Here is a 26,371-nt window from a genome sequence, read left to right on the forward strand (position 1 = left end):
GGAAGGCATACAATCGCGAAGGGCTCGAGCCTTTGTATGTCCTCACTAAGTCAGTTAGATTAATGATCTGACAGTGCACATATAGCGATTAATAATAATATTTCTTATACTTAGTATGTGAAACAGGTAAAAATATAAGCCGTCAGGCCTTTGATCGGCAGGATGACGGGGATTTCCTGCAAAAGATTGCCGCAAAGGGGTATTTTAATTAGTCAGATATTAAATCTGTATCCAGGCCAGTGATTCTCAACCTTTGGTCCGCGGACCTCTAGGGGGCGAGAAGTCGTTGATGGGAGTCCGCGAAGAAAAATATATTTTCCGAGTGCAAATTGAAATTTAAAGTATTGTTTCCCAGCAAACTCAAAATAACATAGGGATAGCGAACAAAATCGATTTTTATCCGTGGAGGTCCGCAGCAACCAACTCATTTAATTAGCAAAAGTCGAATGAGGTACAACTTCAACATTAACAATACGTTTATTATTTCTCTTCATCTTTGATTCTATTGAATGAAGCCACAAAAAAATACGTAACTATATATGGACTACAAATGTTTAGATTGTCTAATCGTGCCTCCACGTACTTCTCATTCGACTTGAGAACAATGAATGAAATACATGCGGAACTTATGTAGCTTCCCAATATTCGATTAGATCTCTTAGGTGCTCCATATTCTGACGGCTCTGCTTGAAATAGCCTGGAAAAAATCCGCATGTTTTCTGAAAAGCTTTGCGTTGTTTATAGAATACTTATACTTTTTGTCGAGAGTAATCCTATTGGAGCTGAAGAGTCAGGTTATCGAAAGGGCTCCCCGTCAGAATCACTTACTACAATTGCAGAGTGGGACAGGCAATGTCGCCCACTAAAACACTGCTTAAGGCCAATTACTACGGGCTGTGATTCTGAAAGTGATATTCATTGTACGGTTCAGATATGTGCGGGCGAAAGGATATGGCGATCGCGTGTATCATCGCGAAGGGCTCGAGCATTTGTACGTTAACGTGTTCGATCGCGTGTGAGTTTATAGAATACTTAAACTTCGAACTTTACTGCAACATTGTGAACATTTTTCTAGCATGTTAGTGTAAACATGGTGTAATTCCACAGCACAGCACAATGAAATTTACTAGCGACCAAAAATCTTCCCTCCGGCTTTATCCGATATTTTGGAAAGGGGCCTGTAGAATAGTGAGTCGTAGTCACGACAAATAAAAATTGAAAGCCTTTTTCATCACTGTTGATGTCGCCTGTGCCCAAAGGCCGACCATTTTTTCTGAAGTTTGAAAGCTTCTTTGAAATTTTAAAAATACTCTAAAGTTTGCAGACTTCCTTGAAGTTTACAGCGTTTTTCAAGAAGTTTGTTGGACATGTCGTTCAAGCTTGCGAATTGTTTTTGTTATTCGCAAGACCTCACTCAGATTGTAGGATTTTGTTAAACTTTGCAGCATTTTACTAGAGTTCTTAAAGGAACACTGCATTTCAAAACATTTTATTGATGTTCGTTGTGATGCCCTCGAAGATCAAAACTTTCGTAAACTCCCTGAAACTCGAAAAACTTTCTAGAATGCCGTAGAATACCCTTGAAACTTCTATTAGGAGGCAATTCCTAGATTTTCATAAAGGTTATTATATATTTTTAACCTGAAAAAAGTTTTTCGAAGAAGTGCATTGGTTTTAGAAAATTCGCCGAAGCACAACGATTCTAGTAGAATATCCTGTAAGACTCACACTAATGTTCGGAGCTGTGAGGCATTTTCTTAAATTACGTAACACCTTCTTGAGACCGTAGCCCGTACCTTCTCCGGAGTTTACACGAGGCTTCTACAGTCGGAAGTCTGCATTGAATTCTACAAAGAGACACTAGGAAGATCGACAAAAAATTGTTAAAATTAGGATAAAAACCCTGGAAATTGGAAGCATTTTTTAATTCAGCAGACATCCCTAAAGCTTCTAGGATTCTCATCAAATTTGATGGATATCCCTTAAAACTCTAAGTTCGAAGAACCTATCTGAATTATGCACATCTAATTACCAAAAGGAAAAAATGGATTACACAAATTTGTGCATAATAGTACTCCAAATTTAAATAAAGTTAGATTTTTTTGCCTCCATTTCATCTCATCAGTAACTAGCACCAACTAGGGGTCAGCTAGACGGTTGACTAACAAACTCATGCCAATTTGGTGCTAGTTTGAATTTATCATCATTCTGGCTCCCAGTTGATGCGCGAAGTTAAGTGTTGCACCCTTGTGCACTAATTGCATTAGTCCAATTTATTTTCTCAATGGAAGCAAATTTAGAATAGTGTCAGGCGCTCGGTTCATCAGCTATAAAACAAGAGTTCAATTTCGCTTTCCCATCAGTAAATCAGAGGTTGGTAGAGGTTTTCTGTTTGCTCGCCGAGGTATCGCTCGGGACCAGCCTGTTAATTTAGGCGTTCACACAATTTGCTCGGATTTAGTGTCTAATTGACCCCAAGTTGGTGCTAATTACTGATGAGATGCAATCGAAATTTGGCTCAGACTTATCTAGTAGGGCATAGCAATTTTTTTTTTTGAATCTCATAGCCCCCCCCCCCTCTTTTCGTGTTGTGTGACAAATGTCTAAGTAAGCTCATATGTCAAATTTCACATCATTTGGACAATGTTTGACCCCCGCCTACTTCGCTTGAAATTTTTTCACATTGGCACTATATTAAATGCTACAAGTAGCACTCGGATAGTTATATTTTATACCATTTTACAAAGAAAAAAAAATTAGCTTTGTAATGAAAGTATTTTTGTTACACAAAAAAAGGAAAAGGTGGAGTATTGGGGAATTTTATTCAAGTATGCCTTATTCTTAATAACCATTCTGCTTTTTGCTGCAAATCATGATTTTTTGCAGTTTTTGTGATGAGAAAAAATCACAGAAATTGAACGGGACCTTTGTCAGAATACGAGAAGTTGGGTTTCTAGGTAATGTGTCATTTATATCAAATTTAATCATTTTCTCGTGCATAGATGTCTATTCCCCCTGGGTACGATTCCCAACCTCGCACATAGGGTAGAAATCTTTCTAACCCGAAAGAAGAGGCGAATGACGCTAAGCTTAGGGCTTCCATAATTAAAAAATAACAAAATATGGCGTGTTGTGACGTACATATAAGGGCATGGAAGTAAGCTAGAACATTACGTAAAATGTCTTTAGTGAAGAAAAAAGTTAAAGCATTTTTACGTACTAAAAGAGGGGGATAAAAAAAATGCAAAAGTTTGTTACAAAACAAAAACTTCAGAATATATAAGAATAAATAAATTTTAGAGAACATCTTATACCTTACTTTTGAATTTCTTGTGAAATGGAAAGTATGGAATATAAAGTCTTCAGTAAATTTGTCTAAAATTTGTTGTTCTACAATAGGGCATCAATTTTTTTTTAATTCTTAATGGCCTCCCCTCTCATATTGTCACAAATGTCAATGTAAACTCACATCATTTGGACAATTCTAGATTCTCGCTCACTTCGGTTGAAATTTTTGAAATTGGTACTATAAGAAAATATAGAGGAAAAATATATTAAAAGCTATAACTTTTGAAATAGCACTAAGAAAATTACAATTCATGCCTCGTTTTAAAGGAAATAACCTTAGTATTTGAATGGAAATATTTCCGTTTCTCGAAAAAACGGGAAGGTAGGGTATTGGGTCATTTGTCCCCAAAATGCCCTACTTTTTATAATATTTCTGCTCCGTGATTTAAATCATATATATTTTGCAGTTTTTATAATGTGAAAAAATCTCAGAAATGGAACGGAACCTTTTGACCTTAGTCCGAGTACGAGAGGTAGGGGTTATATGGACTTTTGTCATTCATATTAAATTTTATCATCTATTATTCTTCTCTCAATTTTCATAAAATGTAACTTGTAACGTGGAAAATCCTTAGGAACAAAATCAAAATAGATCCGTTACCGGTAAAATTCAGAAACATCAAATTCTCTGACATTTAGTCTCAATTTCACATTTTTATAATTATCATTAGTGTAAAATACGCTTAGGGATCACATGAGAAAAGTTTCATTCCTGGAAAAATAGGGGAAGTTGACAGTTAATGAAAAAATGTGATTTGTAGAGTTATTGTCGAAGAATTTAACGCTTTTAAATTTTTCCGGTAACGAATCTTTTTTTGTTTTATTCCTAAGAATTTTCCACGTTCAGCAAGTTACATTTTATGAAAATTGAGTGAAGAATAATAAAGATATATACACGAGAAAATGATAAAATTTAATATGAATGGCAAAAGGCCCTATAACCCCAACTTCTCGTATTTGGACAAAGATCAAAAAGATTTCGTTCGATTTCTGAGATTTTTTCACACAAGAAAAAATGCAAAATATGTAGGATTTGCATCACGGAGCAGAAAAAATTTTAAAAATAGGGGATTTTGAGGACAAAATGTCTCAGTACCCCACTTTCCCGTATTTTTCGAGAAACAGAAATATCTCCATTCAAATACTAAGGTTATTTCCTTTAAAAAAAAGGTGTGAATTGTAATATAACTATAGGCAGAATAGGTCTTTTTCAACTACTATTTTAACGAAAAACAGGCCAGTATAAAATACAAAATCGTTCCGAAATATATTATAAGACTAAGTTATGTAATTTTAGAAAATGTGAAAAATTGTGATAAATATGCATTCAGGACCACTGGCCATTGGTTATCAGTTCACCTGATTGGATTTCCACTAGACTCCACCTGACATCCGCTAATTATTAGTTTCGATCTATGTACCCTTTTACCTCTAATACACACTCAAATTTTTCCTCTAATACACACTAAACGGTGAACACGAAATTAGTAGGAAAAAAGGTACAATCAGTTGTAAGTGTTACAAAAATTTCTTGTACACTCTTTACGAAAAGAGGTAAAACAAACTTACACAATTCACTGAACAGTAATAATTCCAATAAATTTAATGTAAAATGAACGGGAACACCCCTATTGTGATATGTTTCTGTCATTTAGTGCATTCGGAAAAAAAACAGATAAAAACAAAACAAACATTGCCACTTACTTGTCAATCCTGGCTCCTCTTCCGAGAACATCAAGAACCCTTTGTTCATATCCTGCGTGCGTGGGGCGAATATTTTGTCGGTAGCGTATTTCGGTTTATTGGCGTTATTGGCGGCCGCAGCAGTTGAAGTTGAAGCAGCTCCAGCACCAGCTACTGGCGGTGGTGGTGGACTGAAAGTCACAAACAGTTTCGCTGTCACCGATTGAGGGGGCACTACCTTGCGTACGGGGGGCAGTCTATCAACACCGCCAACGGTGCTTTCGTTACAGCCCAACGGTTCCTTCTTCGGCGCAGAAGTGAAAATCGATGCCGTCACTGATACTGGACGTGGTACACTATTACCGGGGGCAGCCGTAACTTTCCGAACGATGTTGCTACTGTTGCTGGTGGTAGTTCCGAGCACTCTGATCACTTGCTCCGCTGACAATGGTTTCTTCTTTGCTATAGCTTCCGACAACAGTGGCTCGCTTTCAATTCGATTATCTGTATTGCTGTGGTTGATATTCTCTTTGAGCACTTTATCACTTGTCTTCACGGTGTTGTTCTTGGTCACTGCGGTAGCATCTGCTTGCGAAGCGACTGGCGGTGATTCCGTGGTTGATTTCTGCTGACGTGCTTCCAGTTGAGCACACGAGTAAATCTCATCTTTGTTCTCCACACCACTGCAAAAATTTCAATTGGGCATTTTTGGGGATTTCGTTCACCAAAGTGAAAGCGAAATTCTCAACGGACGGAGAAGAAAAATTCACTTTTCACTGCAGTTTATTAGTTTATTTCCACGCTGCCGGCCCGACTCACAGTGCCTGCCGCGAAGAACTCCTGGAAAGCGATGCGAACCATTCTGACTAGCTGGCGGGTACGCATCGTTTATCGCGAGTTTTGCGCGTGGAACTGGGTCGGCGGAAAATCAGAGGAAAAGTTAATTGACCGAATCGATGCACTTCGTTATCTTCATCTTCATTTTCTTCCTTGCATTAAAGTTCGGTTGGCGAAAAACAGAACCCAAAGCACTTAGTTTATTGTTTGTTACCGGGTGGGACCGAGCGCGCGCGTAGTTATGTGGGTTACGGATTGCTCTTTGGAAAGTCTCTGAAATTCGGGACTACTCTGGCGAATGAAATGTGAACAGATCAAAATTTTCCACCGATTTTTGTTTTTCTCGGGGGTTATACGTACTGGTGTGCGTGTGTGGGTGAAGTTTGTTTTCGTGCGTGGTGTGACATCCACAGCCTTTCGACTTTGCTGCACCAGTATAGGCGCAGATTTATGAGGAGGAAAAATATATTCAATTTATAACGAAGCGGAATCGTAAAAAAGTTGCAAAATAAAATCTGTACCCACATTCCAGGGGCGTGGGTATATATTCGGTTTGGACTGGAGAACTGCTACTTGAAGAAATTTTAATCAAAGTCAACGTTAGAGCGACAATAATATAAATGACTTCCATCGGTTCATCCTTGAGTCGAATCCTAGTGTCAGCAAGAATATCTGCTACTAGTTTGAATCGAATCGGACAAGTCTAGCAACAGAAGCAACGTTAGGGTGTCGACTTATTTCGGAAAATTAAATTTCTTGATTTCCAGGTTTTTCTAGGCCTTTTTAGAAATGTTCCAGGGTGCTCAAACAAACAAATTATATTCACATTTTTTATGTTTATTGTATGAGCCTGCATGTGCGTTTTTAGTTATATTAACTTGTTGCAATGGGAGTATCTTCTATCTTCTGTTACTTTTTGCAATGGGAGTATCTTCTATTAAATTAACCCGTTCATGCCATGCTGTTAATAATCAACGTTTTCAAACAGCTATAATTCTTGGTTTAGGCAAGATTGATTCACAAAAACAAGCAAGGCTAATAAATGTGATTATTACCTTTCATTTCAGCACTAACAGTTACAAGTATTAGCTCTAGAACCAAAGTTATTGCAGTTAATCTGATTAGATTCCGATGGAGCAGTGCTGCCAGGGGCAGATTACGTTGCCGACGAAAAAAAATATTTGAGATATCTTTGTTATTTTGCAATATTACTGAAAACTGATAAAACCTATCATTTTAATCTATTTTCGACTACGTTTTCCACGTAATTGGACTAATGTAAATATTCTACGAGAATTATATTGAGCATTGGAAGGTAAAAATTGTGCAGCTTCTAGCATTGCGAGGGAAGCACCTATATTTATGACAAAAGCTTTTTCTTGATCCCATTTTTAGAGAAAAATAGTTTTGGAACTCTATATGCACTAAAAAAAAGTTGGGCATGAAAGGGTTAAACAACTTTTGCTCTTTCAACCATCATACAGTTTACATATATTTCAAAATCTAAGTAAGGTTTTTCATTCGTCTAAACTGCTAAATAGAAACATGGTTTCAACAAGATCACAATCCTGTTTGTGACGGATCAATGTATACTCTTGGATCTGACAGCGTGGTGCTTATGGGAATCACAGACCAACAGACATAACACTAGTTTACCGCTTGCTCGATCATTTTAAAAATAGTTTTAGTTGGAGTTTAGTTTAGGTCACGTTTGCGGAAAAGGCGCTACTGACATATACAAGTATACGGGGGATAAACCACTAGTGAAAAATTGTTCCCAAGCCTGAGGGATAATCCACAAACAAATTTGGGACCATGCATAAAAGGAGGAGTTTGAGTGCAGAGGCAACTGGCGGATCGATATTTTTGGACTAATTTCTTCGTAGTGTTATGACTGTTAATCTGTGTGCAAACTGTGTTGAGTCGGGGGCCTTCAATTAAGTAGGCTCCTTTTTATTATATTCTATCTTATTCCAAATATCATCGAAGGTGGCCGAAACCCGTTCTTATGTTGATTCGCTATGCCAAAAATAAATATTCTCATATTGGTGGAAAACTTCATATAAATGTATTTTCTTGGAACGTGTTGTCCACTTTGCATAATTTTTAATAACATAATGATTGAGCTGTCAATATAAAATCATTTAAACTTTCATCGATTTTTTCACAACTGCAAACAAAGTCATAACCCGAAAAAATAATTAAGGGACGGATAATCACGAGAAAAACTATACAAGTCTGCTATCAAATTATAGAAACCGGTTTTTTTTGTAAATTTGCTGGGTTTGAGTCAAACAATTTTTTAGCATCCTATTTGCCTGCCAATGATTTTTTTCACCAACTCGTCATTTCAGAGATTGTGTACAATGTAATCCGGCAATACGAGGCAATACAACAATGTGTACCAGTGTACATTCTACCTCTGGTTAAGCTCTTGCTATAGTTAAGTTAGCCACGATCTGACGTGAGCGATACAACGATGTTGATTTTATTTTTGCGATGTTGTTTGTTGTGAGATGAGTAAATCTTCGCAGCAAAATAGACGCAAGTTTCGATTCAATACACTATCTGTTGATGTTAAATATTGTCGTATCCGTCCTTCTATTAGCCGAAGGTGAAAAATGAAACTGGAGCTTACGGAAGTCCGCTTTATACAGTTGAATATGAAATCCAATACTGATAACGTTCAATAGTCTTGCTGAGCTGAGTGCTTAACCGTTAGGTATCGACAGGGTACGTGGATACCGCTTCAGATTTCAACTAAGAAAATTACAATGAATTATTTTCCATAACTAGAACCTGAAAATTAGTGACATTTTAGTGCGTCACCAGGCATAAATTTGAGTAAGACAAAATTAAACATGTAGTAAGTGGACCTGAGGAGAATCTCTAGGTTGTTTTAATCCCCTTAACAGTCTGGCTGGGTATTGCTCAACACTATGGTAATTTTTAACTGATTCAAATATGTGTAGATATTTTGGAACCAGAAACTCATCAACTTCTCCAAACGCAAGATCGTCTTGTTCACCGGAATTCCCGGAGGTGTGTCCTAGGCAGTGAAATACTATTGGTAAATGAAACTGCCACAAAAGTCACAAAATATAACCTGAATAGTGGTCGCAGTGGAAAGTTTCCCCTAACAAAAAAATTGGCAAATTTTAAAAAAAATCTAGCAAAATAGATGTCAAAATCCTTGGAATGGGACTATCTGATAATTTGACTCCGGAGCGGCCTTTACGGAATAGAATGGCGTGATGCCGTAAGTGATCCTCAACTTTATTTGGTTTCTTAATAATCCCGTCTGTTTTATACTTAGCCAATGGGCGGAGCAGTCAAAGAACAGAAACAGCTAATGTGCGCGAATGAGAAGTAGGCAAGCCGTGTGTTGCCCAATGCCGCTGTGGACTAGCATGGAACGCGATATGAGATCTTAACTTCACTTAGAATTGACTCGGTAGCTGGTGAGGGATTCCACGCAGATCCGTCCGAAAATCTTTAAAATCGTTACCGTGGGTGGGAAGACCCCATGCGGAAGTTCACTTCCACCTGACACAAATCCTGTCAGGCCATGGCTGTTTCCGACAGTACCTCCACAGGTTCGGGCACGCGGAGGTCCCTGTCTGCCCAGGTGTAGACGAAACTGCCGAACACATAATGTTCGTATGTCATCGGTTCGACGTCGAAAGAAGAGCAATACTTGACGTCTGTGGCTGGGACACAACCCCTGATACCCTTATTCAGCGGATGTGTCAATCGGTGGAGAAGTGGAACGCAGTCTCGGCTGCTACCATCCAGATTGCCAGTAGGCTACAGGTAATCTGGCGAACCGAGCAACAGACGACGGGCACGGCTAACTAGTGATTGGTTAGCTGGAGCGAAAAAGGCCAAGCGCAAAAAAGGGAGTGAATGGTCTGTTCATGCCGAGGCAGGTTTGGCGCAGCGAATGGCAACCGCGTAAGGGGTAAACCCAGCCACCCCGAAGCAAGACAGAAGAGTGAGTGTATAGGCGTATAAGTGGACTGCCTCATGACAAGACGGGAGGGTCGTAGCGTAGTATGTTGGGACTTAGCTATCGATGCCTCATGGCGTGGCAGAGGAGTGAAAGGGTGAGCATCCAAGTCAGTCTCACACGGCATGTTAAGGGTGAGCACAAAAGTCAGCCTCACATGGTATGGTAGAGGCTAGCACAAAAGTAAGCCTAGCAAGGAATGAAAAAGGTGAGCACACAAGCCAGCCTCACATGGTATGGGTGGGGCGAGCACAAAAGTAAGCCTAGCAAGGAATGAGTAAGGTGAGCACACAAGTCAGCCTCAAAAGGAACGAAAAAAGTGAGCACAAAAGTCAGCCTCATGTGGGAGTGTCTGAGAGTGAATCAAGGTGCAATAGAGAGAGCACCCAAGTAAGCCTCATACAGGACGTATGAACGCGTGAGTGAGAGTGAATGAGTACATTATGTACAGCCATCCCCCCAGAAGTAATACCGAGAGGTAGTTCCTGGGAGGAATGATGGCGGAGCCCAATGGAGTTTAGTCGGTATTAATGGCAGGGTCACCATTCGAGCCCGACACGCCCCCAGTGCACCCCGTGTGGTAGATTGGACCCTACCAATAGCACGTGTACTGGGCTAGGACGTAAAGGTCTTCTCCATTGTAAAAAAAAACGTATATAAAACTGACATAACGCGTACATATTTCAAACATTTTTAAAGCATGAATGCTTCACATATGCATTTAGTGCCATTATAGAGCAAATATACAGCCGATATAATGCTATCGCAAAGCTGTGGATTTATTTACTATGCAACTCGTCTTGAAATTTATATTCGGAATGTGTCATTTTGTCAGATCCTATGCAATACAGCGTTGACAGCAAAACCATCGAGGAACGACGCAAAGTACTTCTGTTCGAGACTTACTAAAGACAATTTTCATCAAACATTATTCATAACTAAACAGTATTTTTATATTTTTCCTTTATGTATGATGAACCGCTAAAGGAAACATAAAAAATCGTTGCAAAATCGCATTACGGAAAATGACAATTAATTTAAGCTTTCTATTAGCATGACCAGTGCCAATATGAAACTTTCAAATTTGACATTTGTACACTGGTGCTATATACAGCGAAGACCCGTTTTTATCAGCCCCCTTTGTTTATGTTAGGTTGATAAAATGGGGACAATGGCAAAACATATTTGTTTATTTTTTTAAATAAACCGAATCTCTAAAAATATTCTTCTTTATTCCCTAGACATAGCCTCAAAATACTGGTTGGTCAATAAAACCGGGTAAAAAACGGATAAAAACAGGGGCTGATAAAAACGGAATTTCAATGTAATAGCATTAGTACTGCAAAAACGGACTGTCAGTCTCTGCACAGCAATAGCACAATATTTCGCATTATCTGGCATAATACTGGCATTATATTAGAATATACGGCTTAACTGCTCTTTAAGACTGCCCTATGTGTAGATCTAAAGCAGATATTAGGCTACGTTATAATGCTTATTGGTTACTTGGGTTGGATCATGCAGAAGCTTTCAATAAAAAAGTTCTCCTAACAACGACTTTTAACATATTTTCAAAATTCATACTATTTGCAGTCAAACATACATTTTTTTTATTGAATGATTTTAAATGTCATTTTAAATCAAAATGCTTATAACAAAGAATTTCAAAAATGTATTAGTTTTCGAGATATTTTAAATTTTGTTTTATTACGAACTTTTCATAAGTATTGCGATCTTTTCGTAAGTTCGCATTTCTCCATCAAGAATAATAGGTTTTTCAAAATACTCATAAACTCCTTTGACATCAAGGCAATATTGTAAACCATTTAAGCTTTTAAAAGCTACTTGAAACTTGACATACATTCCACCACCAAATGATAACAAAGCCTCAATAACCAGAGATACTCTCACAAAACTTCTGCGCCAATTCCCCCAATTTTTACATTCTACCTCACTACTCAATCCGCTCCTTTCCAGGTAACCTGTACGTTTGACATCGATCCTCACTAACATACGCCATTCTGCTGCATTTCGCCGTCAGTCATTTCCCACCGACATGTTGTGTGTGTGTGTTGCCCTATGTTCGAGGGGGAGAAGAAACACGCCACCAGAGCAAGACTATTTTTAGCGAAAACTGCTCTTATATTTCAGTTTGGATTCAACGCTCCTGTGCTGCTCCATCTCACACCCGGTAAATACTGCAGCTCAGAGTCGGCGACGGCAAATGCTATTCAGAACACATTAGCGATAAAATACTGTGATTCTGATTCGGGAAAGGCGATCGCCCATTACTAACGGAAGCTCATTAGTGCCGGCAATGGGCAGCGATCGTCGATAACGCCCGCATACAATCAGTGTGGATGAGTTGACAGGATTTCCGATGTGGCGAGAGATCAGTTGAGTTGGGTAGACACACACTTGTCGCGTGCGTGCTTCTTTGACCGGTACCCTCCCGCCAGAAAATTCAAAAACGCACAAGATGTCGCTCACTCATAAATATTCCACTTGCAACTGTCAGTGGAAATAAACTCGGTTGGTTTTGTTTTCCACTGTCGCTCCGTGTCTCCTTCGAGGGAAGTCTATGGTGAACGAAATTTTTAAAATTCGTTTATTTTTATCAGCGTCGGGAATAATAAAAAGGAATGTTCCGAAGATCTATTTTCGAGGGTTCTATTTCGATTGAACTGCGGCGAGTGACGGCGTCGGGACCGCGTGTCGATCTCGGGGTGTGGAGTGTTGCGAGCTGAGTGGTGCACTCTGCTACAATATACACACAACAGATGCTGACTTGTTTTTATTTTCGAGGTATTTTTGAAAAAAAAAATCCGATAACAAGCACACTGACGGACCGGACGGTTCTTTGTTACGGAAAGACGCTCGCGGTAATCATAATCGGCACCTATCAAGCTGGAAGGGTCGAAAAGAAGTGGGGGGTTCGTCGTGGACCCTGCGTTAGATTACTTAATTTCAGGCTTATCATTTTTCTTCTACACGGGTTTGGGGGTTTGTCTGTGTACTACCGGACTCGAAGCGTAGTTGAATGATAGATGTTCAAGTAGGAAGCAGGTTTGAGGCGTCTGAAATTATGAGAATTCACTAAGTCGATGACACTGTGACTGGAGCGTAACCTATAGCCCTAGGTAAGGTTCCCAGGAATCTACAGTTTATCGACAATGAATCACTGCGTTGCGGTTGATAAGGTTCATAAGTGTTCGCGAAAAGGTTGTTTGTTAGCTGTGTGTGTTCTGATATTTGTTTTCTTCGATTTGTGTTACAATATCTTGGAACGATCACACCGGAATTCTGATCAGCACCAAGCTAGATACAGCAAACATTGAGCAACTATTGGTAATCTGATCTTGGTTCAAAAGATTCACACCACAAATCATGAACAAACAGTACAACTATCAGCAGGACAAGGCGACATCCTTGCGATCGAATTTTTCAAATGTTCAGCAGCAGTGACGTGGAGTTTGACAAACACGATTAACATTCGATGTTTTTTCCATCGTGTTATGGTCAACTTGTATAGAGACTGGACTGAAATGTCGACTCAATTATGACAATAAAAACGCTTTCAATCCACCTAACAGTGTGATAAAAGGTTTCTTATAACTCTTAGAACTCCCTCTTCGGATATTTGAGATGCTGATGGAACGGAGATCTATTCCATTGTAACGAAGGAATCGACGAAAGATTGGTTCAAGAGATCGAGGCTTCAATAGAAGTAATGTATCGGCTCATATTCGTTCACAACGTGTTGTTAGAACTCCCTCTTCGGATATTTGAGATGCTGATGGAGCGGAGAGCTATTCCATTGTAACGAAGGAATCGACGAAAGATTGGTTCAAGAGATCGAGGCTTCAATAGAAGTAATGTATCGGCTCATATTCGGTCACAACGTGTTGGAGGTGTATCTCCGAAGCATTAAGTTCACTGAGAGCAGTTTCTGGCGAGGACTATCACGGCGCTGCCTTTATCGATGTTCAGAGTACCATCGATGGTTTCGAGTGAACTAAAGACGACATAATACAGGTGCGGTCATATAATATCCTCCTGCCAGCTCGGCGTGGTGCCGATCCGCACCAGAGCCCTACCACGGAATCGTCGTCACGCCTAACGGTACTTTGTTGTGGATTTTAATAGTACAGTGCCGTGCGCATGTACTTAAACGCGGCTGGTTAACTTTACATTTGTTTCCGCTTTATTTGCAAGCTAATCGAGACCGTTGTCGGTGGATGGAATCAGACTCTATGGAACTGTATTAATAGTAGCCTGTTTTTCGAATTAAATTTAAAAATAATTAACTCAAAGCCGTTTCAACGAAAATAACTATATTGAAAAATGTTTTTCGTATTCAGAAGGACAAAAACCATGAAAAAATAATATGTAACAATTGTGGTGTATACTAACCGAAGAAAGTTTATGATATAACATTCCGTCGTGTACTTCAACTCACTACATCAATTTCTGTTCGAAATCTAGGATTCTTCCCGCTTATGAGATACTCCGGCTTCAGAAATTGAATATTTTTTTAGTGTGACATGATAAGTTCAAATAATTAAAGTATACCACGAAGAAATATGGTCCCAAGTGATTTCCTTGGGGGAATTCAAATTCTGAAACAGCACCGAAATTTTTGAAGTCATCCTTAAACACCAGCAGTTGCTCGAAACCATTAAAGTGACTTTTAGAGGGTCAAAAACTTTTTGTCGTCGGCATACGAGACTGTTGAGCACTTCAATGGTACGTGCACATTTTCATTGCATTACAGAAAGAGAAAATGCACTATAATATATAACGGAACCCTTCAATAATTCATTATACATAGTTACTTGAATAATGGGAATCATGCAAGTTTAAACTGTACCCAATTCAATGTCGCATCCCAGCAACATCAGAGTGGCCAATGATCGATGACCCCCCGCCAGATTCCTGTTCCGCACAACCTGGCGCTCAGAACGTACGGACACTAAACTCGAATATAATTCTATCACAATTCGTCGGTGCCGAATCAAGTTCAGGGCCAAGCCATTCTCCGTCACTCTAGGCAGAGAGAGAGAGAGAGAGACCGAACTGAGCTAAACCAAACCGTCTCACATATCAACGAGACGAATTGAAAACAATTAAATCCGTTATGTAATCAGCAAACACGCGAGCACGAGTGAGCTCTGTCGTGTGTTGGATGAGTTTCGCGCGGGGGTTCTAGAAGAATAATACTACAACACCACTCGAAAAAGCAAGGTGCTTATTCAGAAACTCGGGGACTTAGGCATTTAAAAAATAACGACATCCGATGACTGATATTGTAGCGCTTATTAGCAGTGAACAGTTGAACAGAGATTGAAGAATTTGTCAATCTTCAGTTTCGGAGGAAATAAGAGCAAGAAACCTAAAATTTGCACAAAATGTCTCACCAGCCAGCGACTGAAAGTGTTCAAAGTTTTCGAACCGAATTCGAAGTAACAATCTTACTTTGTTTACCGTTAAATAATTTGAGACATATTTATTGCACACGAAGCAGAATTTCTGCAAAATTAATTTCGCACTGCACAAGATGGTGTGAACTGCGCTCTGGTGTAAACAACATTTCTTCGTTGCTTTGTAGGTACCACAACAACATGCTACTGGCTCGTGGTTTAGAATTTTGCCATTTTACGGCTACTTAATCAGTAACCTTCGGCGATCCAAGCAAATATTTGTGTTTATTAGAGCTGTCTTTTAATTCAACTCCTCTGTTTTGTTGACACCCTAACTCAGATCCAAACGGGTTCCAGTAGAACTCTTTACCAGATACTGCAGGATTCGTACAACTGTGACGTACAATTCCCTTGGTATGCATCAAACACATACGGTTCTCGGTTTCCATTTCGTCATAACGGATAATCCAATTTGATTATGTATACTACCAACAATATGCACAAATGAACGTGTCGCATTAGTCGCGAGACACCCAATTTAAACTGTTCCCTTCGCCCGTTTCACTTCCCTAACCTAAAACAGTACGAAACTCTCAAATCAAACCCACAAGCCACTGTGTTAACTTAAGGCAGTGCTGATAGTATGCTCTATGCTCTAATTCAATCAAAATCCCTACCCAAAGGAGATGACGATGTGTACCAATACACAAACTATCGCCTATCTTCTTATTATGTGACGGGACCAATTTAAAGCAATCTACTCGGTGTTCATAACGGATTCAAGGCGGAGAGCTTCCGAGGCCGCGTTCAGCTGCTGTGTTGGTCAACTTCGAATCGGGTTCCATCGTTAAAGTAGAATTATAAAGACTGTCGCACTGCGTTCATGTGACGTTTGTGTGATGTTTGACGTAGGTACAGTCAGAAGTGTGATCTTGAGGAATAATAACCAGACGGGGTGGGGAGGATCTGGCTGCAAAAAACCTTTACTTTGGTTATGCGGCAATTAAACAAAGTGTGTGATTCAACGTGGTCGATAAAGGCATTTTCGGCAAAACTCTTTTTTCGGTATTTGTTCGCAGCAAACAGCGGAGCTCCAACGAAGAGGATAAATTGCTTTCGCGGGACGAAAATTTCCGTGACGCGAAATGGGCGCTTGGTTGGTCGTTTAGATTGACAAAGAAGCGTCATTAAAATTCGGAACGAGATTGAACAGGGGCGTACCAGAGGGGAGGGGTTGAGGGGGTTACAAGCAGTTGATAAATTTTCATGCGATCAAAAAGAATCATCAAATATAACTTGCAGTGTACGATTCTAACGCCTGAATGCAATACAAAGTTCATGCATATAGGAAAATGAAAATTAAGTGGATTGAATTGAAACAATGTTCGAGCGTCAGTTCGTTTTGGATCTTCGCTCACACAAAGCAAACTGTCGAGCGGGTTCAACCTTGCAACAAGCGTTTTTAATCGTATTATTGAAGTAAATTTGTTGATTATAGATTTCTTTTTCTTGCTTTGATTATCCGGACGAGGCGTCAATATCTATATTCAGGCGAACGCCTTAAGCTCTATGCCTATCCGTAGGATATTACTTGATCGTTTCCATGAAAAATAGCAATTTTTTATTTTTCGAAAAGCGAGAGTTTTGGTAATTTCTATATTTTTTAAAGTTGTCAAAAGCATACTTACAAACAACGGCGAATTTACATTACTCGCTATTATATCTATCAAACTTGCCTCTCTTTGTTTACTTCTACGAGCAATTCCATACTAAATGCGTAAAATTATGCGTGAAAGGAGAATTGTGTACCTTCAGAGAAATATAGCATCGTATATCGCAATGGCCCACTACACGGAAAAATGGTTCTTAATATCGTTAATAAAATGCCATAAATTTTGGGACCATTACGTTATTACGGTACGAAAACAGGACCCTGAACAAAAATCATGTGTTTTAGATTATGTTCCCTTTAGTAGCGCTTCTATTACTGTAGATATTTTCTTTTGTTTTGTGAATTCGGTTTCTGCCATGTCATTTCCAAATAATTTTTTTGTAAGTCAACTAAAGGTTGACTTGCAATTTCATTCACAGTTTAAGAAACGTTAATCAGAGTCCGATTATACGACGTCAACTGATTCATGATTTATTACATCTTGATCATGATCTGGTTTTCGTCGTTGTGAATAAGTTCACCAAATCAAAACAGCCTGGACTACGTGAACTTTTTCACGAAACTCGGAATTTTATTCATGAATCCTTTCAATCCTCACAAACTAATTCATGATTCATTCATTCGTGAAATATTATTCATGAATTCGTGAACTGACTGGTGATTTCTAGTACAGTTATTTTTGCGATGTTGGAATTTTGTCCATTCCTGGCCAAAAATTGAATCAAGGTATCAAAAAATTGGTAATTGGTAGAGTTTGAGCACACTTTGATCCTTCAAATGAAAAGTTTTCGGATTCTTATTTTTTTTAAGCATATTGCACTATAAAAATGCTCAATTTTCTGTTTATTCTAAAAACACTTTTTTTCAATATTTTTCCATTAAAATGATTTTTTAAACCCTTTATGGTATGCTCAAAATCTACCAAGTTTCAAACTTTTTCAATTACTTTAAAAAAGGTCGTATGTATGGGCCAATTTCGCTAAAATTTTGCCCAAAACCTTGATTCATTTTTGACCGGTAATGGACAAAACTCCAACATCACAAAAATAACTGCCATTATCATGAAATTTTCACGTACACTTTTAAACAAAATTTGGATTTATATTGCAATCGTTTTTATACCTTACACTTTTTAATGAAATATCATTAATTTGTGCCTAGCTACTAGTGACCATTAAAAGGTGCGAGCAGCAGATATAAAAAAAACGATTTAGGACCTCGAACATCGTTATTTTTTTAGCAAGATTCAGTGTGATGTCTGGACAGAAAACGAAAGCTGTGCTGAGCACCAAAAATATATTATGGAGCCACAAATAATTTACAGAACAGGATACCGCGAATCAGTCAAACTCAAGATTAAAATATGACAATAACGTGTAAATAAATTACGAAAATTGCAACTACGATCGTGAAATCATGAACATTAATCACACTACTCACAACTAAAATATCGAAAATCTAAGTTATTAAGATTCTGAAATTATGAATATAAATGACTCTACTCGTGAATAAAATATCACAATAACGTGAACGGAAATTACTAAAACCGAAATTAAGATCCTGAAATCATCACCATAAATCACCCTACTCTGTCAGAAAAATCTGACAGTAAAATCATGAATAAAATAGCACGGTAACGTGATGAGAAGTTACGAAAATAGCGACTACGATCCTTTGTTTATTAGGGGAGATGACCCAGTAGTGGATGAACTATGCCAACGCCTAAGCAGTTTTAAAAGTATAATAAATCAAATTTACTTAAATATGTCCAGTAATTGTTTTTTTACGAAAGACTGTTCAATTCAACAACTAAGAAAAATCTGTACATGTGGGCTAAACATTTATTTTTTTACCATATTCCTCTCCAAGGAGAAAACATTGGGTGAACACCAATCTTTCTCCCAATAGTGAAAATTTTTGGCAATAAGTTAATGTCAGTTTCTGATGAGACAAAGTTGAAACGCACCAATGACTTTATTACTCAGTTTTCTTCAAAATGTTAAAAAAGGAAGCGCTCCTATGCTCCTATAGTTGTAAAGCTATGTTCCTATAATTGTACTAACCACATGGGTTATTTCGAACCATTTTAACAAATGTAATGATTCGAACATGAAAAAATAATAAATTATGATGGTATAAGAAAATTTGTTAATTTATTTTCTGATTTTTTTTGGCTTAGAGTCAAAATTTCTCACGCTGGCGAAATTACAATTTGGATGGAAGATACAATTTTTCGATAATATTTGACATTCCAAAATCAATTCCAGATGGGTGCCGCAAAAATTTACATTTGGTTTTAACCCGTTTATTCAAAAAAATACTTTGGGCGACCTGTTTGACCGATTGTAACAAACTAACCGGCAATGGAATTGTCGTAAAACACAGATAATTCGTATTTTTTCCGATTTTTTCCGATCCGAAAAGTAACTATACTATATATTTTTTAACAATTATTTAAAATAAAATAAAATAACAATGTGTTCTGGATCTCTTTTTTTTATCGAAAAACCACATATACTACTTTTAGTACTTAACAAAATGCTGCCGAGAAAAAAATGGCCCGCCACATGAAAGTTATTCCACGCTGGACGTCGCGGCGCACGAAGTAGGTTTTTTCGATCAAAAAAAGGTCCGGAACACCTTTTAATTTCATTTTGTTATAAATAAATGTTTTAAAAAAATACAACAGTAACTTTTCGGGTCGGAAAAAATCTGTGTCTTACAACAATTTCTTTGCTGGTTAATTTGTTAAAAGTGGTAAAACAGGTTGCTCGTAGTATTATTTTTATAAACGGGCTAAAAACTTGCCAATGCCAATATTATGGTTAAACATTTGTTTTTCGCAAAGCCCATCCGAAATTACTTAGTCATACAGTTAGAAAATAAATTAGTCATGCAGTTAGAAAATAAAATACTCATATTATTACAACTTATAATACATGATTTTATGCGAAAAATAGCCACAACTATAACTTTTGATGTCGGAAAGTACGGATTAACTTAGTATTAGAATGCATATGTAAAAAAGGGATGGTGGGTTTTGCTTCCACTTAGTTATGTACTTAGAAAAAAAACTATTACAACTATACCGACTTAGCAGGCTGCTTTGACCCAATAGTTGTAATACACGTTTTCATGCGAAATAATAACCAAAACAATACCGTTTGATATTGGAAAGTATATTTTTACTTCTTATTAGAAAGTATATGTAAAAATATACATGATCGGTTTTGTTTTCACTAAGTTGGGCACTTAGAAAAAACATTACTCCTACTAGCGAAATAGTCAACGCTACTGTCGTTATGGAGCCCGCAAAGAAAAAGCATTCAATGCAGATATTTCATACTATTACTGCATAAATATATGACGTATTCTAAGTAATACTAGAAATATGAAATTTAAAAATTGATATACTTGCCTTAAAATTGATCAAAAACAACAAATTTCCATTACTATACAACTATACCTTCTATCACAAGTATTGGGTCAACTACCCTACTTTATTATTTTTCAATAAATTGATTTTTTTTAGATTGTGACGATTTTAACCTTAGATCATTCGCCTCATTTTCGGGTTAGAGAAATTTCTTTAGACAAATATGTAACCCTATGTGCAAGGTTGGGGATCAAGCCCAGGTGAACTGCGTACAAGACTACCGGTTTACCAACTACGCTTTGCCGCCCCCCAAACCGAAAAATTATTTTGTTTCATCTGAAAGTACAACTAATTGAGAATACTCGAGAACTCTCGAATTGTTATTGACCATAAATGACATTTCCATGTTCATGATTGCCGAATAAATACTCTCAAGCGATTTTCTTCATTTTTTCTCAATTGTTCGTAATTATATTTTCTCGTACCTCAATTCTTTTTTTAAGGATAAATTATTTTGTGGGTCAGAATTTTTTGGAAAAAAGCGTTCGCATATAAAGCAAAACTTTATTTATTCAAGTAATTGAGTTACGACGTCGTTTATGTTTTCGCGGAATGTTCTGCGAAAACGCATTGTCTTTCGTCCTCAGTACAGTACATTTAACCAGGATAAAAAAATGTCAAGTGAGATTTTTCTAAAGCACAAATTAATTAAGAACATGAGTATTGTGGTAGTTTTTTTCGAAATTTAGGTTATTATAAAAATTACGGGCATCAGCATGAAACATACACTTAGGGGAATGATAGGTCAGCCGTTCGGGGGCACTATAGGTCACTACTAGTGATGATGTGAATTTGAATTTTTTGACAGTAAAATTGTACATAATTTTGTGCGAAAAACACCAAAACAAAATGAAGAGGACATAAAGAACGCAATTGTTTCTGTTCAAGACTGCGTCAGTATTCGATCAGCCTCTAAACAACTCAAGGTTCCGTTCGAAACATTACATTAGAAGTGTGCGCCGCCGGGCCACGCCTCCGATACACGTAAAAATTGTCGGCGCGCTGACCATTTTTTACTTGAATTGGCTGCGTTGCAGTGCAGCGAGCACCTCTAGTTGATTTAGATAATCGAAGAGAAGATTATCGAAAAAGAGGAGGAAAGGGAATAAAAAAATGGTCTGAAGCGCAAACGTGATCGTCGCACAGCTAAGCAACCACATGAGCCGGAATGCACAACTTCAATTCCACAATCTGAGGATGACGAGGACACCGAAGAAGTCATTTGTACAAAACCAGTAGCAGCTGCTGAAAACATGTTTTTTAACATTTCCTTCCGGTGTTTCATGATTTCCCACATCATTTGGTACTTCCTCATTTTCTTACTTGAATGACGTCAATGGATTGCATGTATTATTTGTGTTAATTGTTTAATAATCTGCAGTATTCATATTCTTTAAATAAAGATTGAACTACTGATTTTCTAGGAGTGTACATTGTTTTATTTAACCTAACCTAAAGCTAACGTATCACCATCGAAAAAAGTATCTGCGCCTTATTAAATTTAGCTTGAAAAATATTTAGCAATGAATAAAATCATTATTGCCAAAACGTTGCCAGCGAGTGCTTGTTTGTCAAAATCAGTGCAAAAAAACCATCCCACGAGCCAAAAACAGGCATCCTTGACCGCACTCTACTCTACTATCAAAAAACTATAATTTTGTTGTAATAAAATCAGTGCAACATACCTTTATAAAAGTCAAATTTTCCAAAAAATTTCTCATAATTAACTGGCGACACCTTTAGTTGATAGGAACACGTATTTTAGTGCAAGACTTCGATGTGGGGATAAACTATTGCCTATAAAATAACTACTTTAAAAAATGTATCCTGGCTGGCACGGGAAACATACCCAGATTAAAACGAACAATCAATACTTTCTTAATAGAGGCAAAATCAACAGCAACAATTTACTATAATCAATCAAAGCTCAGCTCACCAAAGTTCAACTAATAAAAAAATGTAGAAGTAAATAATTTTTCAATTAGTTTTAAAATTTAGGTGGAACAGTGTTCATATAGAAAAATTCCTGGAGACTTATTCTATCGGTTTAGGCAGCATATGTTACTAAGTGACCTAACGCTTATCCGTACATGCCATAAACTCAGATGATTCGCATTTAAAAGTGCCAAAATATTCTGACTCCTGCGGTAGAAGGCAAAAGGTTAAGTCGTCGGAAAACTCTAAGCTGGCTAATATGACCCTAGTCCACGCTTTTCTAAAATTCCCTTAAACTCCTTGCTCTTCCTTGAGTACTGTGGCTCTTAATATTGAAAAATATTTCACACCTTCTAGTCTCTTGCTAATTAAATGTCGTTACAATATTAATAAGCAAAAAATAAAATAAGGGCACAAACGATAGGACAGAAACGGAAATTATGCAATCTTTTGCTAAAGAAGTCATAAGATTTATTATTATTTTGGATTTTATTCAGAGAGGAAAGCTCAAAAGACTCGCTATCTTTAAAAGAAATAAATTATTTCCACAGGTGATTTTAAGCCGAAAATCTGCTGGAAACGTCTTCTAATCTGAGACTCGAGATGGAATTTACTCCTTTGGATTCCGGATTTTTTTCCTGATAAGAATCACAATATCCGATCAATTTTAATTTAGGTCGGTACTGCACTATTCAATTTTGACACACTTTTGACACCTTCCGCCTTGTCTCAAAATAATGAGTTTCTTCACAATTTGCAGCCAAAGTTAAAAAAATTTCGGAACTCCTTTTTCGAGTGTTGAAGAGTAGTACCAAATGTAACGTGTCGGTTGTCATGTCTATCTATACCAGGACACATGCTAGTGAACTCGTGTGATTCGTAGTTATGCTGCCTAAGCCCGACCCTCATTAGCAGAAGACAAAAATTAAGCCCGTACGATATTAAGCCTGTTCTAATGACCCTGCCACTTCTAGTTTTCCTATCTGTTTACTTCACATCCTTGCTCTCACTTGAGTACTATGGCTCTAATTTTCATAACTTTCCCGAACCAGTAATCTATAGCTAATTGAATGTCGTTAAAATGTAAAAAATGAAAATGTGACTAACATAGTCTAAATAAAAAAGGAAAAAAGTAAATGTAACAAGTATTTCTTCATTGAACTTTAAGAATGTATATTATTTTCATTAAATAACTAATAACTTTTCAAATGCTAGAAAAGCTCGGGCAACAACAGTTATTATCACTTATATCGTGCCAGGAACTACTTTGATTCGATCTTGTAATTACAACACCGAATCGAACGAAAATAAGCAGCGATTTGGCTAACGTTTACGGCTCAGTCGAATTGGATAGATTTATGTTCAAGGACTAAACGTATTTTTAGCACCGATCACAACTGTTTCGGAAATACAAACCAAAACAAACCAAGCTAATTAGGCATTATGGCTTTGCCAAATAACAACCAACATTCCGCCAATTTGTTTCCCACAGTGTGCCAAATCTATCTTCGATCAATCAAATGTAACCGAAACAAACCGAACGAATCTGTTATCTGTTACCTACAGATAGCAATAATTGTAATTGACAATTCCGCAAAGTTTTAGCATTCGTCAGAACTGAAATGCATTGACAAAATAAAACAATGTAAACACCCCACTGCAAATCGTCACCGCAGTGACTGTCACAATAGGATCACATCATCACTCCGTGCAAAGTACTTTCTGCCATACGAACGGGTTTTCTAGGTACTATGACTTTCGGTCGACCAATCCTTTCAGCGGCGATAAGATAATGATTCGCACTAACTGATGAGTTCGGTAGATTACAGTGACACAACCCACACACACCCAGTGCCAAATGCAGGTCACTCGTTCGCGATTGTACAAATGCATGTCATCGGCAGTTTTCTCCCCTGGAGCAAACTTTGCACACAATACCCAGGGGAGGACTGTTGATTAGAATTTAAGCTAGTAACACGAACTCTAGCTGCGATCACTTATCAAAAGAGTAATGCAATGATCATCTTCCAATCACAGTTCGACGTCATGGTGTAGAATCAAACATGGACGCGACATAGCTCGACTATCATCAGACTATGATTGGTTCAACTAACGTCTTCCCCATTTCAACTATGTGTCGTTTGTAGTTCTCCATTTAGCCAACCGAAAAGAAAACCAACCCCAACAAAACGAGCACACTTGTGCTGCTGGATTTTTTTACCCTCCATCGCCAAGGGAAGATATTCCGACGTGACTGACAGACCCACTGACTGACCTAACGCGAAAAAGACACAGAAGAAGTGAATTGAATCAAATGAAGTCGAATGAATTGTACTGCGAGAGTTCGCGGGTACACACACACAGACACCCGCAGGCACTGGTCTTCGTTGGAGGAAAAGCGTTCAGATATTCAGCATCACTCGGGAGCGAGCGAGCGAGCAAGATATACTCTGTATTTATTGCACACCGTCAGTTTATTTCGTGGTACGACAAGCCGGGACTGTCCCCATACCTTCCCCGATGCACCTCGTGCCACGACGACCGATTCTAGCACTAGCACACCACTGACTGTTGCAGCCATGCACAGAGAATCTGCGTTAATTCGTCCGCTGCTCGTTGAGAACCGTGTGAAGTTATGTAAAACAAATTGTCAGCGATTGTCGATGATTTGCGGGTTACGTCTTCTGCCGTCTGCAGAATGATTCTTCACTTCACTCTCTCTCTTTGAATTGTTCAAACTTCACCAACAGGGGAAATACCAGTTTCAGAACGCGAACCACACAAACCACGTATGTTATGAATGTGTCAGGAAACTCTTCCTCTTCCTGCAGCAGTAGTAGCTGCAGTCAGGCTTCGGCGTCGTTAAAATCTTATATAATCGCGATTAGATTTTGCTTGTTCAGGAACTTCAGGCCGCCAGTAACAACATTTCTACCGCTGCACTCGGCCTATCAGTGCACACCAAAAAAAAAACAAAAAAGTTTTTTTTTTCCTTCACAGATTTTCCTCTTGCCTTGCGCTACAAAACCACAACAGTCCGCTCAACTCGAGAAACTGAGATACAATTCGATTGCCTTGTCCCTTGTACTTCCTGAATTTACTTTACACTTATACACCCGAATGGCAGTTCGATATTGGAGGTTTTCTTTCCGCGCCTTGATCTTGGGATTCTTCACACATTTCCCTGCAGCTGATCGTGGCTCGCAACGTTGCCTAACTGCGTCGGGCGATCACACTGCTGTTCAACCGATGACTTGGAACTTACGAGTTATTGAAGTTTGTTCCCGACGATGCTCCTTGCTGTTTTTTGCGACTATCAAATCTTCAACAACTGAACCGAAGAATTGGTGTGTGAAGGTGGAAAAAGACGGGGGACGGGAATAGGCAGGGTTGTAGGACTCGGTAGGCGTTAGTCTTATTTACGCGCACGGATACGCGCGACTGCTGGGAGTAGGTGGGTGGTGGTGGTAGTTGGCGAGTTGCACGCCGGGGATAGTCAACACAAACGGCAACGTACAAGATAGATACGGAGAAGGGAAATAAAATAAGGAATTGGTCGCACCAACGCGCGGGTTTGACGGTGTGTCGGTTCTGCGGGCGAGCGCGCTACTTGGTCCGAGATGATACTTGCTTTAACTACGTCGCGATTCGAACTGAGTTTTTCGCCAGCAAAGCGTGCTGCTTTTCGATGGATGGAAAATTGTAGCATCGTGGCAGTTGCAACCGCTGAGAGCCGTCGTCTCGATACTTGCAGCAGTAGTAGAGTGGGAAGCGAGCGAGAGAAAGAGAGAGAGAGAAACAACTCGAGAGAGTCGCATGAGCTGATTCTCCCGGAGCATTCGTAAGGGATTGTGACGTGGTTCGGTATGTTGTTGTGTGCCAGTTGGAAGTCGCACGGGTAGATTTAGATGTATTCTCGGGGATACCCTCGCATTCTTCCACAACCCAGTCTGGGGGGGTTCTATTCGACGGGCTGAACTGTAACTGGATAACAACATGGACGGCACTTTTGCAGTGGTTTTTGTGCTGGA

At 38.5% G+C, this 26,371-nt stretch overlaps 1 protein-coding gene across 1 annotated transcript in view; it reads right to left on the reverse strand.

The window, feature by feature from the left end:
* LOC131677590 (protein similar) overlaps positions 1-26,371 on the reverse strand; it is a 359,630-nt gene that overhangs the window by 73,135 nt on the left and 260,124 nt on the right. Inside the window, exon 7 of the mRNA XM_058957482.1 lies at positions 5,053-5,714. Within this exon, the coding sequence (XP_058813465.1) occupies positions 5,053-5,714 (662 nt within the window). The remainder of the gene's footprint in view (positions 1-5,052; positions 5,715-26,371) is intronic.

The sequence above is a fragment of the Topomyia yanbarensis genome, chromosome 1 (genome assembly GCF_030247195.1).
Source record: "Topomyia yanbarensis strain Yona2022 chromosome 1, ASM3024719v1, whole genome shotgun sequence".
NCBI lineage: Eukaryota > Metazoa > Arthropoda > Insecta > Diptera > Culicidae > Topomyia > Topomyia yanbarensis.